At 36.9% G+C, this 20,440-nt stretch overlaps 2 protein-coding genes across 2 annotated transcripts in view; one reads left to right on the forward strand and one right to left on the reverse strand.

Moving 5' to 3' along the window:
* SNRPF (small nuclear ribonucleoprotein polypeptide F) overlaps positions 1-20,440 on the forward strand; it is a 228,793-nt gene that overhangs the window by 94,908 nt on the left and 113,445 nt on the right. The window lies entirely within an intron of this gene.
* The window catches only part of LTA4H (leukotriene A4 hydrolase), a 28,289-nt gene continuing 11,761 nt past the window's right edge, over positions 3,913-20,440 (reverse strand). Inside the window, exons 6-19 of the mRNA XM_083365989.1 lie at positions 20,381-20,433; positions 19,675-19,747; positions 19,425-19,565; positions 18,893-18,916; positions 18,419-18,489; positions 18,225-18,336; positions 11,289-11,433; positions 11,104-11,207; positions 9,865-9,935; positions 9,331-9,385; positions 7,652-7,747; positions 6,946-7,028; positions 5,235-5,339; positions 3,913-4,445 (exon numbers count right to left, since the gene is read on the reverse strand). Of these exons, the coding sequence (XP_083222115.1) occupies positions 4,316-4,445; positions 5,235-5,339; positions 6,946-7,028; positions 7,652-7,747; positions 9,331-9,385; positions 9,865-9,935; positions 11,104-11,207; positions 11,289-11,433; positions 18,225-18,336; positions 18,419-18,489; positions 18,893-18,916; positions 19,425-19,565; positions 19,675-19,747; positions 20,381-20,433 (1,263 nt within the window). The 3' untranslated portion in view covers positions 3,913-4,315. The remainder of the gene's footprint in view (positions 4,446-5,234; positions 5,340-6,945; positions 7,029-7,651; positions 7,748-9,330; positions 9,386-9,864; positions 9,936-11,103; positions 11,208-11,288; positions 11,434-18,224; positions 18,337-18,418; positions 18,490-18,892; positions 18,917-19,424; positions 19,566-19,674; positions 19,748-20,380; positions 20,434-20,440) is intronic.

Genomic DNA, 20,440 nt, shown 5'->3' on the forward strand with positions numbered 1-20,440 from the left:
TGATCTACATTCTGCAGCACAAGCCACCTGACTGGCTTTTACTGTCCCAATCAGAAGACTAAAAAGCCACCCACCCACCTGGAGGTTCCGGGGCTCTGCAAATAAATCAACCCATGTACATAACGGAGTCTGATGAAAAACCCAAATAAAGCAAGTCTTTGTAAATTAAATAAGCACCTCTAGTTGTCCAAATTAGCTCTGAAGCCTGTTTTGTTTCATTTCTGTTCTTGAAAGAACTGCTTCCTAAACTCAAATGATTCCATATATTTTAAAAAAACAATAAGTTAATTTCTGTATTATCATAATCAATTACGTCGCTCAATAGTCTTTTTACTAGTATATATTCAGTGTTACATAGTACATATCATGTTCCTTTCTCTCTAACTCGCTTTTCTACCCATTGTTAAAAATAAGTGATTCCAAATAGTTTACTGAGTTTATCTGAATTCAAACTTTTTCCTGATGAATTTGATTTTCTAATAATTAAAACATCCCACGCAAGTTAAATTTCTTTTTCCATGTACCCTCTTTCAAAAGACTTACCTCCTTGAATAGCTAATGTTATTCTTATATAATAGACAGGGTTCCCAACCAGGGGTGCTCGCACCCCCTAGGGGTGCAAGGCAATATTCCAGGGGGTGTGAAAACTTGGGGTTAGAAGTTTCAAAATTATAGTGTATATGCATAATTCATTGCCGTTATTTTGAACTTTTGTAAGGGGTGCAAGAATATATCAGAAGCGTTCTAGTGGTGCAGGGTATAGAAAAGGTTGAGAACGTTGCACTAGAGAAATGCAATCACATCACTGAGTCTCCAGATGTATTCAAGCTCAAAAAGATCTGAGACAATAACTTTCCATAAAAATATGTCTGATATGAAGTATGTTCAAGGAAAGCACATATGCAAAACCCAAAAGTTCTTTAGTTGACATAGGACTTTCTTTTTTTGTTGTGCAAACAACCCTGAAGTTTTAGTCCCTAGCATTCCCCATTAAAAACAAATTGGGTTAATAGTTGTTTTGAACTCCGATTGCACCAAGCAGAGTAAACATTACTCAACTCAACCATATTTTTGTGTACTACAAAATAACACTCTTTTGGTCTGTTGATAAAAGGAAGCAATAATGTGAGTTCTGACTTGATCTTCATCGGTTCTGTTCTTCTGCCAGGGATATATCAACCTTTAACCTGAATTGGAATTGAGGAACATCATCTCCCATCTAGGCACTTTAATTTTTTCTTTTTCTATATGTCGATCATCAAATGAAACTGCACAAGCTCATATTATGTTGGTGATAAAAATATATGCTTGCACAATCATGAACCAATAGTTTTGTATGAATAAATTAGCCTGTCTTCCCAAATTCACTATAAAACTTTTAGAAGTTGTTCTAAAATGAGTAGAGTTAAAAGAACATATTCTTTCAACTAAGTTGTAATTTTCTGTATGGCCACATTTTTAAAGAATATAAAAGATTTCTCTAATGACAAAATCAGTATTGATCATGAGGTAACTAGGGTAAAGCAACAACCTTTAGACTTCAGCCCTCACAGAAGTCATATGTATAGTAATAGACCTATTAGCATTAATCATTAATCTAAATGTGAATACAGAACATTTAAGTAGTATGTGTTATAGATTTCTCTGTTGTATTATTTCATATTGAAATGCAGGTCAAATTAGAAGCAAAAAGCCATACAAGTATAAATATGGCTATGGGGAAATAGACTGAAATTTCACTACAGTACATGGAAACTACAATTCTCTATACACGCACCCAGTCTTCTGGGTATACTTGGAAGTGGCATGGGAAGGCTCTCAACTAATTTCTCTTTACTCCGTTTTCTCTAAAACATCTTTCTTCCCTCATTGCAGGCAGTAGCACCCTTTATCTCTAGGCAAAATTATTCAGCATGTTTCTAAAAAAACTAATCATGTTCCATAAACAATATGGAGAAATGAAAAGGGTCAGATATAAATTTTCTAGAATTAAAATATAGTTGTAAAAACATTCAAAACTACTAGGGAATTGTGGCTGCGTCTCGAGTATCACAATAGACCAGGGGTAGGCAACCTTGGCTCTTTTATGACTCATGGACTTCAACTCCCAGAATTCCTGAGTCAGCTGACTCAGGAATTCTGGGAGTTGAAGTCCAAGAGTCATAAAAGAGACGAGGTTGCCTACCCCTGCAATAGACCAATGGATCTGTGCAGTATATATATTTGGGGGACAATCTGTCTCCTATCGTTTCTATTCAACCTAAACTAGGGGTAGGCAACCTTGGCTCTTTTATGACTCGTGGACTTCAACTCCCAGAATTCCTGAGCCAGTACAGCCAGCTAGGAATTCTGGGAGTTGAAATCCATGAGTCATAAATGAGCCAAGGTTGCCTACTCCTGCACAGATCTATCAGAGGGCATGCTCTGAGCCCCTCCTATCAAAACCATGATATCTTGTTAGACTCTGCAGTTATGGCTCCCCAGCAATACAGGTAGTCCTCAACTTACAACCACAAATGAGCCCAAAATTTCTGTTAAGTGAGACATTTGTTAAGTGAGTTTTGCCTCTTTTTACGACCTCTTTGCCAGTTGTTAAGGGAATCACTGCAGTTGTTAAGTTAGTAATAAGGCTCTTGATTGAATATGGCTTCCCCATTGACTTTGCTGGTCAGAAGATCGCCAGAGGTGATGACAGTACCCCAGGACGCTGCAGCTCTCAAAAATATGAAGTACTTGCCAAGCATCTGAATTTTGATCATGTGGCCATGGGGATGCTTCAACAGTCGTAAGTGTGAAGAACGTTCGTCATTTTTTTCAATGCCATTGTAACTTTGAACAGTTGCTAAACAAACTGTTCCAAGTTGAGGACTACCTGTGGTACTTTACAAAACAGCATCCCTCCGAAGATTCAGATGGCCCTGACTCTGTTAGCCTTTCGCAGCCTAGCTGTTTGAGTCAGGTGGTTAAATAAGCTCTACTGCATTTCTAGATGAACAAGGTAGTTGTTTTATCCTGGGTGCCGGAGTTATGTACCGTGGGCTTTGTGTTTTAGTCCTTGTACGTCACCATACCATATAAATCTTATAAATAAAAATAAACTGGTTAATTATTTCTGTCTTTATATTTTAAAAGGCAAAGATTTGACTCACGAGTCAGACATGAAAGCTGTCAAGCCCCGTGGGCTCGACATCACGAGGGGAGCAGGGGAAACGCCGCACAAACCGCCCACCCGAACCTTCTTGCTGGAGCCACCCGGGAACAGCACATCCAGCAGTCAAATGGCCGCCAGCTACCACGGGCAGCTGCACAAGTCCCATGGCCATGCCACCGACGGGCAGCTGTTCCGTGGCTTTCCGGTGCGTCTGCGTCGACGGAGCTGCCGAAAGGACCCACAGGCAGTCAGACCGGCAGCCGCAACTCGTCCTGGGATTATCCAGCCGCCTGTTCCTCGGCGGGGGCGTCGGGCAGCTCAGAACAAAGTCCGGACAGCGGGGCGTTGTGGGGAGCTGTTAGGGGGACTGTAACACTGATGCGCTGGACGGTGGAGGGGAGCACGGAGGAGGGGTGGAGGAGCACGAAAGGGGGTATAAGGGCATACACTCACCTGGAGTCTGTGTGGGAGCTCAGGCACAAAGGGCGGGGTGACGTGCGGAGAGCTGGGAAGGGGGTGGGTTTTGAGCGGACTCAGCCGGATGCTGGTTTGCATGGGGAGGGGTGGGGCTAATCACCCCCAATGTATAAAAGACGTGTTGGGACGTCTAGCTCCCAATGCTGACTTTGTATCTGCTAGGATTTTTCTGAAGTAAAGAAAACCTCGTTGTCACCCGTACCACGTTGTCATCGTTCTTTCAGCGTGGACGGCTTTGACAAAAGCTATACCAACGTTGTTAAAGAAAGAGTATAAGCCAGAGATTCATCTGTTCATTGTTTATTTCAATTTTCTGATGAAGTCAATGATTGCGTTATTAAGTATACCAAAATAAAAATAGACTGCAGGTAGAAGAACTCAAAAAGCTATGATTAATACGGTTTCAATAAAGTCCATTAGTACCTATATTTGTTGTGGTAAAAGTACAACTAGTGTAGCAAAATGTAGAAAAATATAGGGGGAGGGTTTCCTCCAGGTTTGCAGAATGTGCATGTAACAAGTGCAAAACTCTAGAAAATCTAGAAAGAGCTTCTTTGTTCCAGGTTCAGAGTACGAAGTAATAAAGCAAGTGAGATCTACCATGATTCAATTTGTATTTTTTTAGCAATAGTGTTGAAAATAGCAAAATTCTCTTATACAGGGTCAGCACTGTGAACTCTGCAGAGGTTAGGCTGTTTGTCCCTCCAGGCCCAGATCTTTGGATACCAACATTGCAGTCACTGGATGCATAGATACTTTGTGCTGCTGGAAAGCACTGATGGCTTGTTCACGCGATTTTTCAAATTTATAGAGATCCCTATAAAAAATTCCACATAACAAAAAAAAAATTTTTTAGTGCTTTTGTTTTCATTAGTGTTCTACATAATAAAAGCTGTAATCTGAACTAAGTAGGATGACATAGTTTATCTACTCCAACTATCTGCAGTTTTGAGAAAAGTTCTGCATGATAGATTTGCATGAACCTTTTTTAGAACTTACCTAGTTACATTTCTGCCTAATATAATTTACATTATGTAAAAAATGTATATACCATCTGCTACCTTAAAAACTCCAAAGTTGGAGTGATAGATAAAACAAAACAAGGCCTCAGCTAGTGTAAACCATCCAATATTTTCAAAATGCCTCATTATATAGAAGATTGCTCTGCCTGTTAGACTGCTAGCTTCAATCAAATGAGATTAACAAGATGATATTCATTAATCTCCAGTAACAACAAGCCAAAATCTCACAGCCAAATTTAACAAGATCTGTGTTCTCCTATGCGGTCTTATGATAACTGCTATTCTTTAGATTTTAAGTTTTAAAATGACATTATAAAACAGTGATGCCAGCTTCATAAAAAAGGTTGTTAATTCTTGCTCCTTCAACATCCAGGTTGTGAAATTTGTATTGTATCATATATGAAAGAAAAAGAAATAGACTAAACAGAAATTAGTACAAATTCCACAGTAATACAATTAATAAGTAAGTTGCATATTTGCATTTTCTTTATAGTATTGGTGATTTTGAAAAAGTCAAGAAAAAAATAATGAAATATAAATCAATGATCAGTAAAATGGCTAAAACATTTTGACATTTGTCTTACTTGAACAGTGGGCGAGTAAATTTCATGCGGCCTTGTTCAGTAGCCATCTTTAGAGCTAGAGGGATGGCATCTTCCCACTTGGCTTGAATGCAGAGGCGAAGCCATCTGAAAGGTAGCGAAATGAAGTTCATTTTCCTTTTTATTGGATTCCTTTGTACTACTATAAACCACTTAACAATTTTATATATATATATCCTTTTAATATATAACAAAAGTAATAATCCAGGTTCTACAATATGTTGTTCCTAAATTGAACCACTAAGCAAATTAAGAATAGTTACTCATATAATTTATCTTTTTCAGATATCCAGTTATTAAACAAATTTAACTGGTGCATAAGAAAAGCTATTAAAAATGATAATTTGCCTCTAGCAGCAGTAGAGTTTAGTAGAAGTGCATTGCACACAAGACGCACAAGCTGTCTTGGCAAGATATCCCTTTCATAGTCATATTTTTAAATTTATTATACCCTAAAGCTTTATCACACACTGGACATCTGCTTTCAACTTTTCCTTTTAAAAAAAATGTCAGTTTGCTCTATTCTATAAAGGTAAAGGTAAAGGTTCCCCCGCACATGCGTGCTAGTCGTTTCCGACTCTAGGGGCCGGTGCTCAACTCCGTTTCAAAGCCGAAGAGCCAGCGCTTGTCCGAGGACGTCTCCGTGGTCATGTGGCCGGCATGACTAGACGCCAAAGGCGCATGGAACGCTGTAACCTTCCCACCGGAGTGGTCCCTATTTTTCTACTTGCCTTTTTACGTGCTTTCGAACTGCTAGGTTGGCAGAAGCTGGGACGAGTAACAGGCGCTCACTCTGTTATGCGGCACTCGGGATTCGACCCGCCAAACTGCCGACCTTCTGATCGACAAACTCAGTGTCCTAACCCACTGAGCCACCGCGCCCCTTGCTCTATTCTATAACATGCATCAAATCAATCTGACAGAGATAGCTTTTCAGTGCATTGTGGACAACTGAACAAATCTGCAAGACTCTTGCACATAACATATAGACAACAATTAATCAAATAGACTATTTAGCATTTTAAAATTTGGCAGCACCCTCTACAGATTAGACAATTTTAACAAAAATTGCAATGTAACATTCTTGGCTTAAAAAATGTAGGTGATTATGGACTGGCTGTCAGGCCCAGTAGGTCACTCCCTTCCCTTTTCCTCTCATTTGGAACGTTCATTTTGATCTCTTTAAAACCCTCCTTGCTTGTTGAAGACCAGAACAGGAAATTGTGGTTTAATGCCAACTGATTAAAATTTGAATTGAAGAGACTGGAAACAAAGCACTGAAGTCATGAGGATGAAACAAAAAAAAATATATAGTCCTGATATAGTAATGGCTTATTTAGCCAAAAGCTTAACAGTCTAACAATGCTTGTTGGCATCAAAGTAAGTATATTAAGTCTGCAAACTTAGGTTTCCAACTAGGCAACTGGTATTATCAGGTATAATTCATTATTTAAAGGAGCCTAACAGAGAAGGACAAAACAAAAGTTTCATTTTTCACCTTCTTTAAAATTCCGAGGGTACACGATCCACTCACACACACATTCTTGAACAGCTGCTTATTTCTATGAATTTGTTTCCATGTATAATTTCTAATCTCCATCGTGAGAGATTTAGGGGTACGTGCAATAGGACTAAGTAGAAAAACGTGATTTGCAATCTTTTCAATATATTAATTTCTGGATTTTTAACCAACCTGAATCTGATTTCCGAATTGTTTGTTGCATTGAAGTCATAGATTTCCTGCATTCGTCTCACATGGCTCACTGGAAGAGGGTTCTATGAATTTTGAAACCGTGTGTGTATGTGGGAAAGAGAAGGACAGACAAGGAGGAAAAGGAAAGGGGAACAAAATCACAATCATTTATCTTTAGTTCTAAGTAACGATGCCAGTTTCCAAGCAGTTTTTATAGAAATTCACTCACTCTATTGTAAAAAAGTGCAGTTCAGAGCAGATAATAGTAATATTATATAACTTCAGTTTACCTTTGATCTATATTCATTAAATAGAAATAAGGAAGTTAAGTAACCAATTCCTAGCATTATTTCTTCTGGCATCCAATCTAACAGCCTTTAGGAAGGCCCTGAAGACATGAACTATGTTGAGCTGATGTAGAATGAATTCTGCTGCTGATCGTGATTTTCTGTGTTTTTTTAATTTATTGTTGATAATTTATGTTTTGTATATTAGTTTTTAACTTTTTACCTGTTGTGACCTTTCCCAGAATCATTTAGATGAGATGGGTGGCCAAACAATTTGAATAAACATTCAATTTTCCAAATTAATTAAATACTGTCTCAGCCCGTGAGGTTTATGCCATATTCCTCGAAAAAAATCTTTCCTTTGAATGTCTGGCTGAATACATATATGTTTAAATGACAAATGGCTGGCAACAATTTACCTCCAACAGCAAGAGTGCGAGGAACTCAATCACTTGGTGCGAAGACATCTCTTTTATATCAGCTGAGCTGAAAGAGCCAAGATCACTTTCAGTGGCCTAAAGGAAGCCAAATTGGGAAGAAATGTGAAATACACCCAGGGTAGGGATGTGCAAAGCAGGTCATAGTTTCTAAAATACCAAGACCTACATACAGAAGGATTTCATTTACCAAACCTCACTTTGGTAAATAAGGGTCAAACACCAAGGACTTCAGTTTTCTTTTAAGACAAGAAATATTTTTGTTTTACATACTTACAGAATTATAGAGATAACAAATATCTAAAAAATCAAGATTAGAATATACTTCCTACTGAATGTGTAACTTACTCCAATTGCAATAATGAAAATTAAAGCTTTGCTTTCACATAATTATGAACAACTTGATAACATAGAATTACAGCAAGTACATATTTCTATTGAGTATATCCATGCAATGTCTGTCACATACCATGCTATCACCAAGAAAAAATATATGAAGAGATAATGTTCAAAACAGTCTAAGACAACAGTTAATGAAACAATATTTCAGTAAAAAGGCAAGAGCCTTGGTGGAGCAGTGGGCTAATCCCTCCTTAAGTAACACCAGCTGCCTGCAATTCGTGCAGGTTCGAGTCCCACCAGGCTCAAGGTTGACTCAGCCTTCCATCCTTCCGAGGTAGGTAAAATGAGGACCCAGATTGTTGGGGGCAATTAAGCTGACTTTGTAATAATGCTGCTTGGGGTGTGTGTGAAAGCCCTAATAAGCAGGCATATACATAGAATGAAGGCTACTGCTAAGCTTGTAAGCCGCCCTGAGTCTTCGGAGAAGGGTGGGATATAAATGGGATTAAAAAATAATAATTGTATACTATGAAAGTGAAAGTCAATGCAAAGTGGAACACTAAAATAATACCTGACAAACATAAAACATTCCTTGCATTAGACCAGGGCTTTTCAACCAGTGGTATGGGTACCACCTGTGGTACATTGGCACCTGGCAGGTGGTATGTGACCATCCAAGAAAAGTGGTAGCAGGGGAAGGGAATGAGTTAAACCGGTGGCAGCACCGCACAAGCCTGAGCGAGAGACGGCTGGAGCTGCAGGGCTGTCAGGGCTCAGTGGAAGCGCCAGGATCAGCGCCAGGCTCCAGCTGGAAGTCAGTGCTGATCCTGGCGCTTCTGCTGAGCCCAGAAAAAGCGCCGATCAGCTAGAATGTTGCAGCATCTCCAGGGCCTTGTGATATACATTCACAGGCTTGGCAACTGATTCATATTTATGACGGTCACAGTGTCCCAGGGTCATGTGAAGTGACCAAAACCTGCTGCAACCACCCAACAGACGAGGGAATAACCCCCCACCCCACCCCCACTGCCAATCCTCAACAGAAATACTGACAACAATGAAAACATCAGACAGGAGGAAGAGCACCACCGGGCTGTGGCTTGGGGAGCACTTTTTCCAGTGCCATTGTAACTTCGAACAGTCACTAAGTGAACTGTTGTAAGTTGAGGAGTACCTGTACGTCATCACTTTTTTCCTTTTTTTTTGGTCATCAAGTTTTTGACACTTTGCTAGGCAACTGGTGGTACTCGGATGTTGCCATATCCTAAAAGTGGTACAATGGGCGAAAAGGTTGAAAAGCCCTGCATTAGAAGACTCACTTTGATCCATCTTTGGCTCAAGACAACACAAACATTTGATAGTGTAGTATCATATCTGAGGATGGGAAAAAACGAAAAGGATTTGTTTACAAATGTAAAAGTATGCGTGCATGTCCATCTACATGAGGTTACACGTTTATTTTTGGCATATCTAAAATTCTACATGCCTTTGTAACAGATTCTGTAATATAAAGAACTTTTCTTACAAATATGTAGAATTTAAAATAGTTCAAAAATATTTTATAGCTATTTGATAATCTTGATTTTTAAATAATATTGATAATATTGATTTTTAATAATTTGTTATTTTTATACAAAACTATTCTATATATAGATTTGGATCATGTAAAAAAATAATGTGGCCCACATTCACCTAGCAATCAACTAAATTTTCATATCAACTAATAAACAAAAGATCCAGAACAGATAATGTAGATTTAAAAAACAACTTATTAAGCAATAGCTTTAAAAATACAACTTAAAGCTCTACCTATAACAAAGAGATGGTGAGAAATACTAGAGGAATATTCTTACTCAGGTTTTACTGGTGGCATACCAGGAGTATGCATCCATGCATTCCAGTCAACTTTGTTAAGAACATCAACCTAGAAAAAAATGACTTCTCCGATTAGCCAAAATATGGACCATGAACCAAAATTGTTTTAAAGTCATATCAATGTAACATACCCCACTTTTTAAAATAAGTCACAAAAACTGAGTATGTAAGAAATCATCTAGTCTTCAGATTGTCAGATTTCAGTCATAATGAATAGAATACAATTTATTCATTAACAACTAAAGCATGGGTTGGCTCTGCTAGATGCATGCAGGCCTAAATATCTAAATAAGATACATTTTATGCACATAAACATATTTCTTCAAAAGCAGTACTATTCTGATCTCCGTCAAATTTTCCCACTTTCCTTCAAAATGACCTATAGGTCATAGGATGACCCTGTTTTAATAAATTCATTGCCTATATATGCACTACTAAAACTCTCATGTCAGTAACTTTTAAATGGGTGAAATGGGGCATCTTAGGATAAAACCTTTTCATCCATGGTATCTCAAATGGGCTAACTTACAGAATGCTGGGACCCATAACTCCAAAGGAATGTAGTTTGGAAAAGTTATGGCAGCTTCAGAGCTATGAGGCTGCTACAGTAACATAATCCTCATTTTCAACATTCTATATCAGTTTCCCAGCCACTTGTGCAGTCCCTCACGCCCTCATCTATCCAGAAGCAAGCACTTAGCTGCCTTCGAGGGAGGGAGGAAGTTTTCTGTTTCTCTCTTCAAATAGGGAAGAAAGGAGAAGGTAGGGAGGAAAGATGGAAGAAAGGAGCAGAGAAGTAGGAAGGTGGAGGAAGGGAGAGAGATTTCCAGTACTTTCCATCAGTCTTACACAAGGAAACTCAATAGGAAAGATGGCTGGAAGTCTTAAGTTACTCCTGCTCCCACTGTTTTTTTGTTTTTGCTTGACCATGGTCATTCTGTTTCTCTGTTTAGGTAAGGAAATCTCTTGGAAAGAATGTCTGAACAGGTCATAAGATTAATCTGTAGTTGAGTTTAAAAGACTAAAAAATCACTCATGGCTACTAGGTGAAAAATAATAATGGTCACTGGTTTGAGATGGGCACCTATACAAATTAAATAAATAAAAAGCAAACTAGACAGTTTATTTGAAAAGACTGTGTAAAAGAGTTTAATTTCGATCCATTCCATTATTTTAGTTTAAACTGTAAGTAAAATCTTGAATTACAAGCACCAAACCTTATCCTTGAAATAGGAGTAGAGGAAATTCTTCCAGTCTTCAGTCACTATACTCCTGTATGCAAACTGTTGGATGTATGCCCTCAAGAAGCCAATGAAGATATCTGTGAGAGTATGACATATATTAATCAATAGTAAAATGTCTAAGTTAAAGAAAGTCATGTATTTTTAAAATAAATTAATACCTGGTCCACCAAGAAGCTGTTCCAGATGAAGCAGTAAAGCAAAGCCTTTCTCATATGGAACAGAAGAATATGCCACATCAGGATCTACCTCCTTCAGATTAGGGATCAAATTAGTCACCTCATTTGTGCTTCCAAGGGTATTAATCTAGAAAACAGTTAGTAGCACACTTTACATCTTTGCTCTGCAAGCTGCCTTGATTACCAGTATGCTTTTGGGTATAATTCTTTTTTTTAAGTATATTTAGTTTTATCACAGATGATAAAATACAAAACAGAAAAACATACAAACAAAACAAAAACCTATGTCCAGCACTAAGAAGCAGCAAAAAAGAAAGAAGACTGGTTTACAAAAAAGGAGAAAAGTTGAGCCAAATATAAAACAAATTTGGGTACAATTCAAGGTGTTGGTAATGCTCAATAAAGCCCCACATGATGCAGGGCTAAGATATTTGAGGTACTGCTTTTTCCCTTTTGCATCATCACATCAGATCTGCCAAGATAACCATGCTATGGGTCCCATCTACTAAGGAATGTTATCTGATGGGACCCAGGAAGAGAGTTTTGGTGCTGAGGGATCTAGGTCTAGTCCCTCTCTCAGTCCAACCCACCTCATAGAGTTGTTGTGTGGGTTAAATAGGAGGAGGAAGAAGTATTATGTATATTTGCTGCCTTAAGTTACCTATAAAGTACTAAAGACAGGATAAAAATTTAATAAATAAATAAAAATAATTCCCATGGACTGGTCTTTACTCTTCTGGCATTTAGAAAGGCCCTGAAGACATGGCTGTGCCTCTATACCTAAGAGACCAGTGCAAGTGGTGAGTGTCTTCAATGGTTTTGCTGAATCAGTTGTATTGCTTGCATTTACCTACTGATTGCGACTGTTTTGTGTCTGAGTTTCTGACAGTAATTTTTAATGTAGTTGTATGCTGTTTTTATTTACACTTTTATTGTTTTTGCTATTGTTTTTAATTGTTGTGAGCTGCCTAGAGTTGGATATGTGAAATGAGCAACTATAAAAATTGATTAAAATCTATCAATCAGTCTGGTTTTTTTCTGGCTCGTGAAGCTTTGGGCACTGTTACGTCTACCCTGCCCATACCTAGATAAGACACAGATTATTTTTACAGAGAGAGGTAACTTGTATAAGCTTAAAATGTTTTAACTAAAATGATTTTAAATTTTGTTCCTCAAAATACACTTCCTTTTTTCATAATAAGCTTTTTTATTTTATTTTTCCCCTCTACATACATATGTTAATTTTTCAACCAGCGTGTGGTCTGGGTTCATAAAACGCTAATACAGGATCAAGTCCTACTCTTTGGTTCTCTCCTCTAGCCATTTGTAGAATAAATTCCAGCTTTGGTAATATTCTGTTTCTTCTTTGTCTTTCAGTCTAATAGTTAGTCTGTCCATCTCAGCACATTCTAGTATTTTTTTTAATTACTTCTTCCTCTGAAGGTATTCGTTCATTCTTCCAACATTGCGCATAGCTTATTCTTGCTGCAGTTGTAATATGTAGAACCAAATATAAGTTTTGCTTATTAATCTTTTCTGGTACTATACCTAATAAAAAAAATTCAGGATTAAATACTACATGTTCTCCTAATATTTTTTCTAACCAAGCATGTATTTTTTTCCAATAGGCCTTTACTTTGTCACATGCCCACCAGATATGATAATATGTACCTAAATTATGTTTACATTTCGAACATTTACCTGATACATTTTTAAACATTTTTGCTAATCTTGCTGGTGGCCAGTGCCATCAATAAAACATTTTATATAAATTTTCTTTATACGCAGTTGACATTGTCACTTTCCATCTCTAAAATTAACAAAAAATTATACATTTTCTTAATTAATTTCTCATCAGAAGTTAATAACTTATCAAATACAGTTTGTTCTTTATAAAATCTGTGCAGTTTCACATCTTTTTCATATCTATTTTGTATTTGTAACAATACCCAACATGACATGTTGATGCCCTGATTTTCCAGCTCTTGTTTCGATTTTAATGTCCCATCAGTATTCCAAATATCTCTATATGCCCAAGTTTTTTCAAAATCTAACAAATTTGGGTGTGCAAAAGCTTCCGTCGTTGATAACCACCCTGGAATTTTTACGTATATTTTCGTTTTAATTTTTTCCCATACTGTTATCAAAGCATTTCTAATACAGTGATTTTGAAAATACTTACTAGATTTTGTTTTTCCCATACCACAAAAAAGCGTGCCACCCCAATTGTAAGTCATGTCCCTCCAAATATAACAACCTTTTATTCCTAAGCATTATCCATTCTTTCACCCATGTTAATACAGGTGCTTGATAATACGACGCCCACTCGGGTAGGCCAAAGCCTCCATTTTCCTTAGCATCTTACAAGGTTTTCATCTTTATTCTAGCTTTCGTTCCTTGCCATACAAACTTCGAAATTAATTTCAACTCTTGGAAGAATTTTTCCCCAAGTTTTATCGGACTTGTTTGAAATAAAAATAAAATCTTAGGCAATATATTCATTTTAACTGTGGCAATTCTTCCTAGTAATGACAATTGTAAATTCTTCCACTTTTCCAAGGTTATTTGTTTCAATAACCTTGTATAATTATCTTCTTTTATTGTTGAGCATTTGGCTGTTAAATATATACCCAAATATTTAACATTTTTCACTATCTGTACCTCTGTTACTTCTGATAATCGGCTTTTTTGCCTATCCGTAAGATTCTTAACTATTATCTTAGTTTTTTCTTTATTTATTTTTAGTCCCGCTATTTCTCCATATTGTTCTATCTTCCCCCACAATTTTGGTATCATCTCTGAGGGTTCTTCCAAAATAAATACTAAATCATCAGCAAATGCTTGTAGCTTGTTTCACCCTTTATCCCCAACCCTCTAATTTCTGTATCTTGTCTTATATTTTGATTTAAAACTTCCAAAGTGAAAATGAATAAGAGGGGATAAAGGGCATCCTTGCCTTGTGCCTTTCCTTATTTCAAAGCTCTCAGTACAATCTCCATTCACAATCAGTTTGGCTGTTTGTTTATTATATATTGTTTTTACCATATTTATAAAATTCTGTCCAAAGTCCATTATTTGTAATTGATGAATCATAAATTGCCATGAAAGATTATCAAATGCCTTTTGAGCATCTAAAAATATTAATGCCATTTGTTTCCCTGGATGTAGCTCATAGTATTCCAATACATTTATTATTACTCTTAAGTTATTTTTAATTTGTCTCTTTGGTAAAAAGCCATTTTGATCTGGGTGTATAAATTCAACTAAATATTTTTTCAATCTCTCTGCCATTATTGAAGTAAACATTTTATAATCGACATTGAGCAATGAAATCGGTCTATAGTTCTTAATGCGGTCGCGCGGGTGCTTATGGGAGTATCTTGGTACTCCCGTTACACCACTCCTGCGCGAGCTTCATTGGCTTCCGGTTACCCTCTGAGTGTGATTCAAGGTGCTGGTAATAATCTTTAAAGCCCTACATGGCTTAGGCCTGGGGTACTTGCGAGACCACCTGTTGCCACTGTCAACCTCCCATCGCCCGGTTCGCACCCACAGTCGGCCTCCTCAGGGTGCCGTCGGCCAGGCAAAGCCGGCTGGCGAGGGGGAGAGCCTTCTCTGTGGGTGCACCAACCCTCTGGAATGAACTGCCCCCGGAGCTGCAGACGGCCCCTGACCTTCGGTCCTTCCGCCATGACCTGAAGACCTGGTTGTTCCAACAAGCGGGCCTGGACTGACTACGTTTTTTAATTAGGCTTTTTATTGGGTTAAATTGTCTCGTAATTTTGCATTTATTGTTTAATTCTCTTTTAAAATTTTTACTCTGTTTTTTAAATTTTTATTGTTGTGAGCTGCCCTGAGTCCTCAGGGAGAAGGGCGGCATATAAATTTACGGTAATAAAATCAAAATAAAAAATCAAATCTGGGTCAAATCTGAATCTTCTTTTGGTATTAAAGTAATATTTGCTTCAATCCATGTCATTGGCATTTTAGCTTCTAACAAAAGTCCATTGCAAACATCTTTCAACAGTTCACTTAATATCTCTTGAAAGTTCTTATATAACTCTGCCAGGAGTCCATCTGGAGCTGGTGTTTTCCCATTTTTTGTCTCTTTATGGCCTCTGTTATTTCTATCATTGTAACCCCTTCGTCTAACATATTTTTAAATGTCTCTGAAATCTTTGGAAGATTACTTTCTTCCAAATATTTTACAGTTTTCTCTCTTGAAATCTCCTCTTTATCATACAGTTCCTTACAGAATTCTTTATCTTTTTTATTTCTTCATTTTTATAATGTAAATAACCTTTCCCATCGAGTAAATTATGTATCTTTTTTTCTTTCTGTTTTTTAAGTTTATAAGCTAACCATCTTCCCGGCTTGTTGGCATTTTAAAAAAAAAATTGTTTCGCTCTTTTTATCTGTTCTGCCACTTTTTCTGAGTCTAACAGATTTATGTTTTATTATGTCCATTTCTCTTTTTAAAGTCTTTTTTTGTGGATTTCTTTGCAGTTCTAATTCTAACTTTCCAAATTCTTCTTTTAATAATACATATTGCTGTTTTCTCTGTTTATTTTTCCTTGCCATATACGTTATAGCTATACCTCTAAAATACGCTTTAGCTGTATCCCATACATTTTGTGCTATTGTATTTTCTTTTTTATTTTCTTTGAAGAAGAGTTCCATTTTTTTTGTTAACTCTATACATTCTTTTTTTAAAAAAATATGGAATGATTTAAAGTCCATCTTGGCCTTTTTTGTATTCCTTTCCAGGTCATTTTCAAAGGATTATGATCTGCCCATATGCCTGTTTCTATTTCAATGTCCTGAACGTTCATTCTCACATCAGCAGTCATCCAAATCATATCAATCCTTGACCAGGATTTTTGGCTATTTGAATAAAAAGTATATTGCAATTTTTGTGAATTAACTTCTCTCCAAACATCTTGAATTCCAATTTCCTCCGTCATATCAAAAAATGTCTTAGGTAATCTTCCTCTTCCGTAATCTTCCTCTTCTACTTTTCCCTGTTTTGTTACTTTTATAGTCAATTTTTCCATCTATTATTGCATTGAAATCTCCTAATAGGCAAATATTTTGATACTCCATTTCTATTATTTTTCTATGTAAGTTTTTGTAAAAATTTTCTTGATTATTATTTGGTGCATAAATTGCCACTAATAATATTTGCTTTTGATGCAGTTAAATTTCTACCATTAAAATTCTTCCTTCTTCATTTGAATATACCATTTTAGAATCTACTGTCTCCTTAATGTATATAGTGACTCTTTTTTTCTGTTGCGCTGATGCATAATAAAGTTTTCCAATTTTTGGATATTCCAATAATTTATTATGCTGTTCTTTTATGTGCATTTCTTGCAAACAAATTATATCCAAATTCAGTTTCCGTAATTTCCTAAAATTCTTATTTCTTTTAATTGGGGAATTCAGTCCATTTATGTTTACTGAGAAGATTCCATTTTCTTTCTCCATTTCCATTTATTTATATTTTGATCTAGTAGATCTAGTAGTCCTTTGTTCTCTGGCAAGTCCTTCCTCCTCGCCCTTTTGGTCATCTTCCTCTTTCTCTTCTTCTGTTTGTGCAGTTGCTTCTTGGGTCCTCTCTTCTCTTTGTTTCTGCTCCTTATTCTTCCCCTTGCCTTAGTTTCACTCCTTCATCTAAAATTGACCTATTCCTCACTTAAAAATATTCTGCTTTCCAAATTGAGTCCAGTCTATATCTTGTATTGTTCCAGTTTATTAAGATGCCATCCAGCATCAACCATCTAAAATTTATACCATTGGCAATCAGCTTCGTGGTCAAAAAGTGGTACTGTCTTTGTATATCTCTAAGTCTCTTGGGCTTCTGCTTTAAGACCACAATTTATTTTTATATTGTATTGGTTCATCTCTAACTTTCCGTAGTACTTCATCTCTTGTTGTCTTCTTTGTAAACTGTACATGTACTTCTCTTGGCAGTTTATTTCTTCTTGCGTAGCTTGAATTGAAGCGAAATGTCTCATCTACCTCTAGCTAAATTTCTCCTCGATCCACCTTCAGAGCCTCTTCCAGGATGTCAATAATCACCCCCGCTATGTTTTCTTCTCTATCCTCAGGGATATTTTGGAATCTTAAATAATGTTCTGCTTTTTCCATCTCTAAAGTGTTGATTGCATTCTCTAATTTTTCATTTTCTTGTAGTAACATTTCTATCTTTTTATCATTCTCATGTTTTTTCTTCAATTTTGTGTATCTTCTGTTGATTTTTATTATCATTTGATTCTGAGCTTCAAATTTTCCCTTTATATCCAAAATTTCTTCATTTAATTTCTCCAGTTTACTTTGTTTTCCTGTGATTTTCTTGCATTTCCAGGTGGTTTTTCTCCAATGATTCTTTAACATAAGTTCTTGAAGAAATTTTAATGAAGTCTGTGTTTCACTTTGAGCAGTGCTTATCTTTTCACGTTGCAACATTGCTTCAATAGACCCGTGTTGTAGGACTGGATTGTCCTACTGAGGGTGCAGAAGAAGTTTTCTTCATAAGTCCAGTAATATGTGGCTGTCTGATACACAATCCCAGGAAAGGAGAAAACTGCTTTAGGTATTGCAAGCAAGTGAATATAATTTCTGGAATTTTGCATGTTCCTATTATTATTATGCTTATCTTCAGATTACCTGGAAGATTCAGATGACTCAGGATTGCTGGCCTTTCATAAGGTGCTAAAGACTTGTTCTTCTCCTGCAGACACCAGGCTACGTGTTCTGTTGATATATGTATTGAATTCCCCAAGATGCTTGGGAAGTTTTAACTGTTTTTAGGTGGATTTGTATTATTTATTCTATTATTTGTTAGCTATCCAGACTCATGTGTCAAGGGAGTAGTACTGTACATTTAAATACTCCATAAACAAATAATTCACTTACTGTGTTTTGTAACTCTCGCCAGCCTCCTAGAGCCTGGAAGTGCCTGAACTGTTCTCCAAACAGTCGACCACCAATTCTGCGTTCTAGATAAACGGTATGCCCCTCATTTAGCCTAAAATATGAAGCAGATAAGTATTTCTCTTGATAGACCCTTAAACAAACAAAAATAATTCAAATATTTAGATTTCACCTACCAAAAATGTTCCCAAGTCTTGTTTGTTACCAAATTTCCTGTCCAGCTATGAGAAATTTCATGTGCAATAACCTGAAATGTATAAAAATGTATTGTGACTTCTTTTAACTCAAAGAGACAACAAATGAAAGCAAAATTGCATTTTCTTCGACTTGTTAGTGTCTATAGCACTGAGTATAGAATTACATGAAGGAGAACGCCATCCACTGGATGCAGCCAGAAGAGGGAGAACTTATGTTTTTCCAATGCCCATATAATCTCCTAAATTTCTTAATTGTATTTCAGTTGTAAATTTCTATATGAAATTCTACAGAATAATTTTTTTGCCATTTTTCTTATTAATATGCGCTGAATAGTTTTAAAATAAATAGGTAATAATTTCTATTATCTGAAGCTATTTATGTAAGATTCAAGCCATTTAGATTTCATAGTATAGTGTATCCTCATAAATGAGTAAATCTAGATTTATACTTACATTGGATAGTGATCTATCACCAGCCTGTAGAAACAAAAAAAGCTGGGTAATTAAGTCTCTAAATTCATACCAGACAAGTAAATCCTACAATATTATGGTCTAATTTGGACAAAAAAAGTTTCCAAGTAGTCCTCAACTTACAACAGTTTATTTAGAAACTGTTTGAAGTTAGAACGGCACTGAAAAAAGTGAATTATGAATGTTTTTCAATTTACAAACATTGCAGAGTCCCCAAGTCACATGATCAAAATTCAAATACTTGGCAACTGACTCATGTTTATGAAGATTGCAGTATCCCAGGGTCATGTGATCATCTTTTGCAACCTTCTGACAAGCAAGGGGGAAGCCAGGTTCACTTTACAACCATGCTACTAACTTAACAACTGCAGTGATTCACTTAACTGTGGCAAGAAAGGCAGTAGGATACCTTATTAAAAGACAAGACAGTGTGAAAATTCCACAAATGAAATGGGGTCAAAGTGATTCAGTATTTTTTTCTAGGAGATGCAATCCATAATAAAGTCAAACTTACTAATAAAGTAGGAGTTACAAAAGTGAGGCAGGGATTCTCCATACCACCATATGGGAATGATGGGGGCAACACCAGCAAGTCATATTGACCCCAGACATAAGGACCTGCCAGATCTTCTGCTATTTTCAGCATGGCTTCAGTCTGAAACAAGAATGAGCAAACCAGTGTTTAATGTTTGAACATGTGATTATGCAGAAGGCAAATAAGTACACAACCATATATAGCTATTATCACTATGCAAGTCACCCACCTCACCAAATTCATAAGCTGACTTGTCCACCAGTTCCTTTTCAGCCCACACCAAAGTTCTAGGGCCAATTACTCTGGAGAACAAAATTCAGTTAGATAAATGAAGAACACTGTTCGGCTTTCATTACTATGCAAGGTAATATTAAATTGCATTAACTAGAACAAATTAGTTGCAGTGAATAACATTGAAATGCAACAGTTGCTAGGTAATTGTTCCAGTTATTTTTGTTCCTAATAGGCTAGACCAGAGGTAGGCAACCTTGGCTCTTTTATGACTCATGGACTTCAGCTCCCAGAATTCCTGAGCCGAATTCTGGGAGTTGAAGTCCATGAGTCATAAAAGAGCCAAGGTTGCCTACCCCTGGGCTAGACTGTTTCTTGACTAATCTTCCACTCATGTATTGATCACCGTGGAAAGAATAGTCGTATGCCTCACCTTCTCTCTCACCTCTAGCCCTTGTGCATGTGGATGCCTCTTATCGGTATTGATAGTTCCCTGCTGCCATTTACAATGAGAAAATGAAATCTGATTCGTCCCAGACAGCTGAACTGGTAACCAGGTGGCTGGTAGGTACAAGTTCCTTGCCTGAGATGTATCCAGCAGAGAAATCAGGCAGCCTTTTTCCAGGGATCAAGAGCTACAAACAGCAACTGAGGATGTAGGATGCCTGCCCCCCCTCCCCCCAACCAGCATTCAACTGTATTACCTGCTTTCCAATGCGCCAACCACCAAAGCAATCAGATAACTTGGTATTGGAACCTAACAC

The sequence above is a fragment of the Vipera ursinii genome (genome assembly GCF_947247035.1).
Source record: "Vipera ursinii genome assembly, chromosome: 6".
NCBI classification, from domain to species: Eukaryota; Metazoa; Chordata; class Lepidosauria; order Squamata; family Viperidae; genus Vipera; species Vipera ursinii.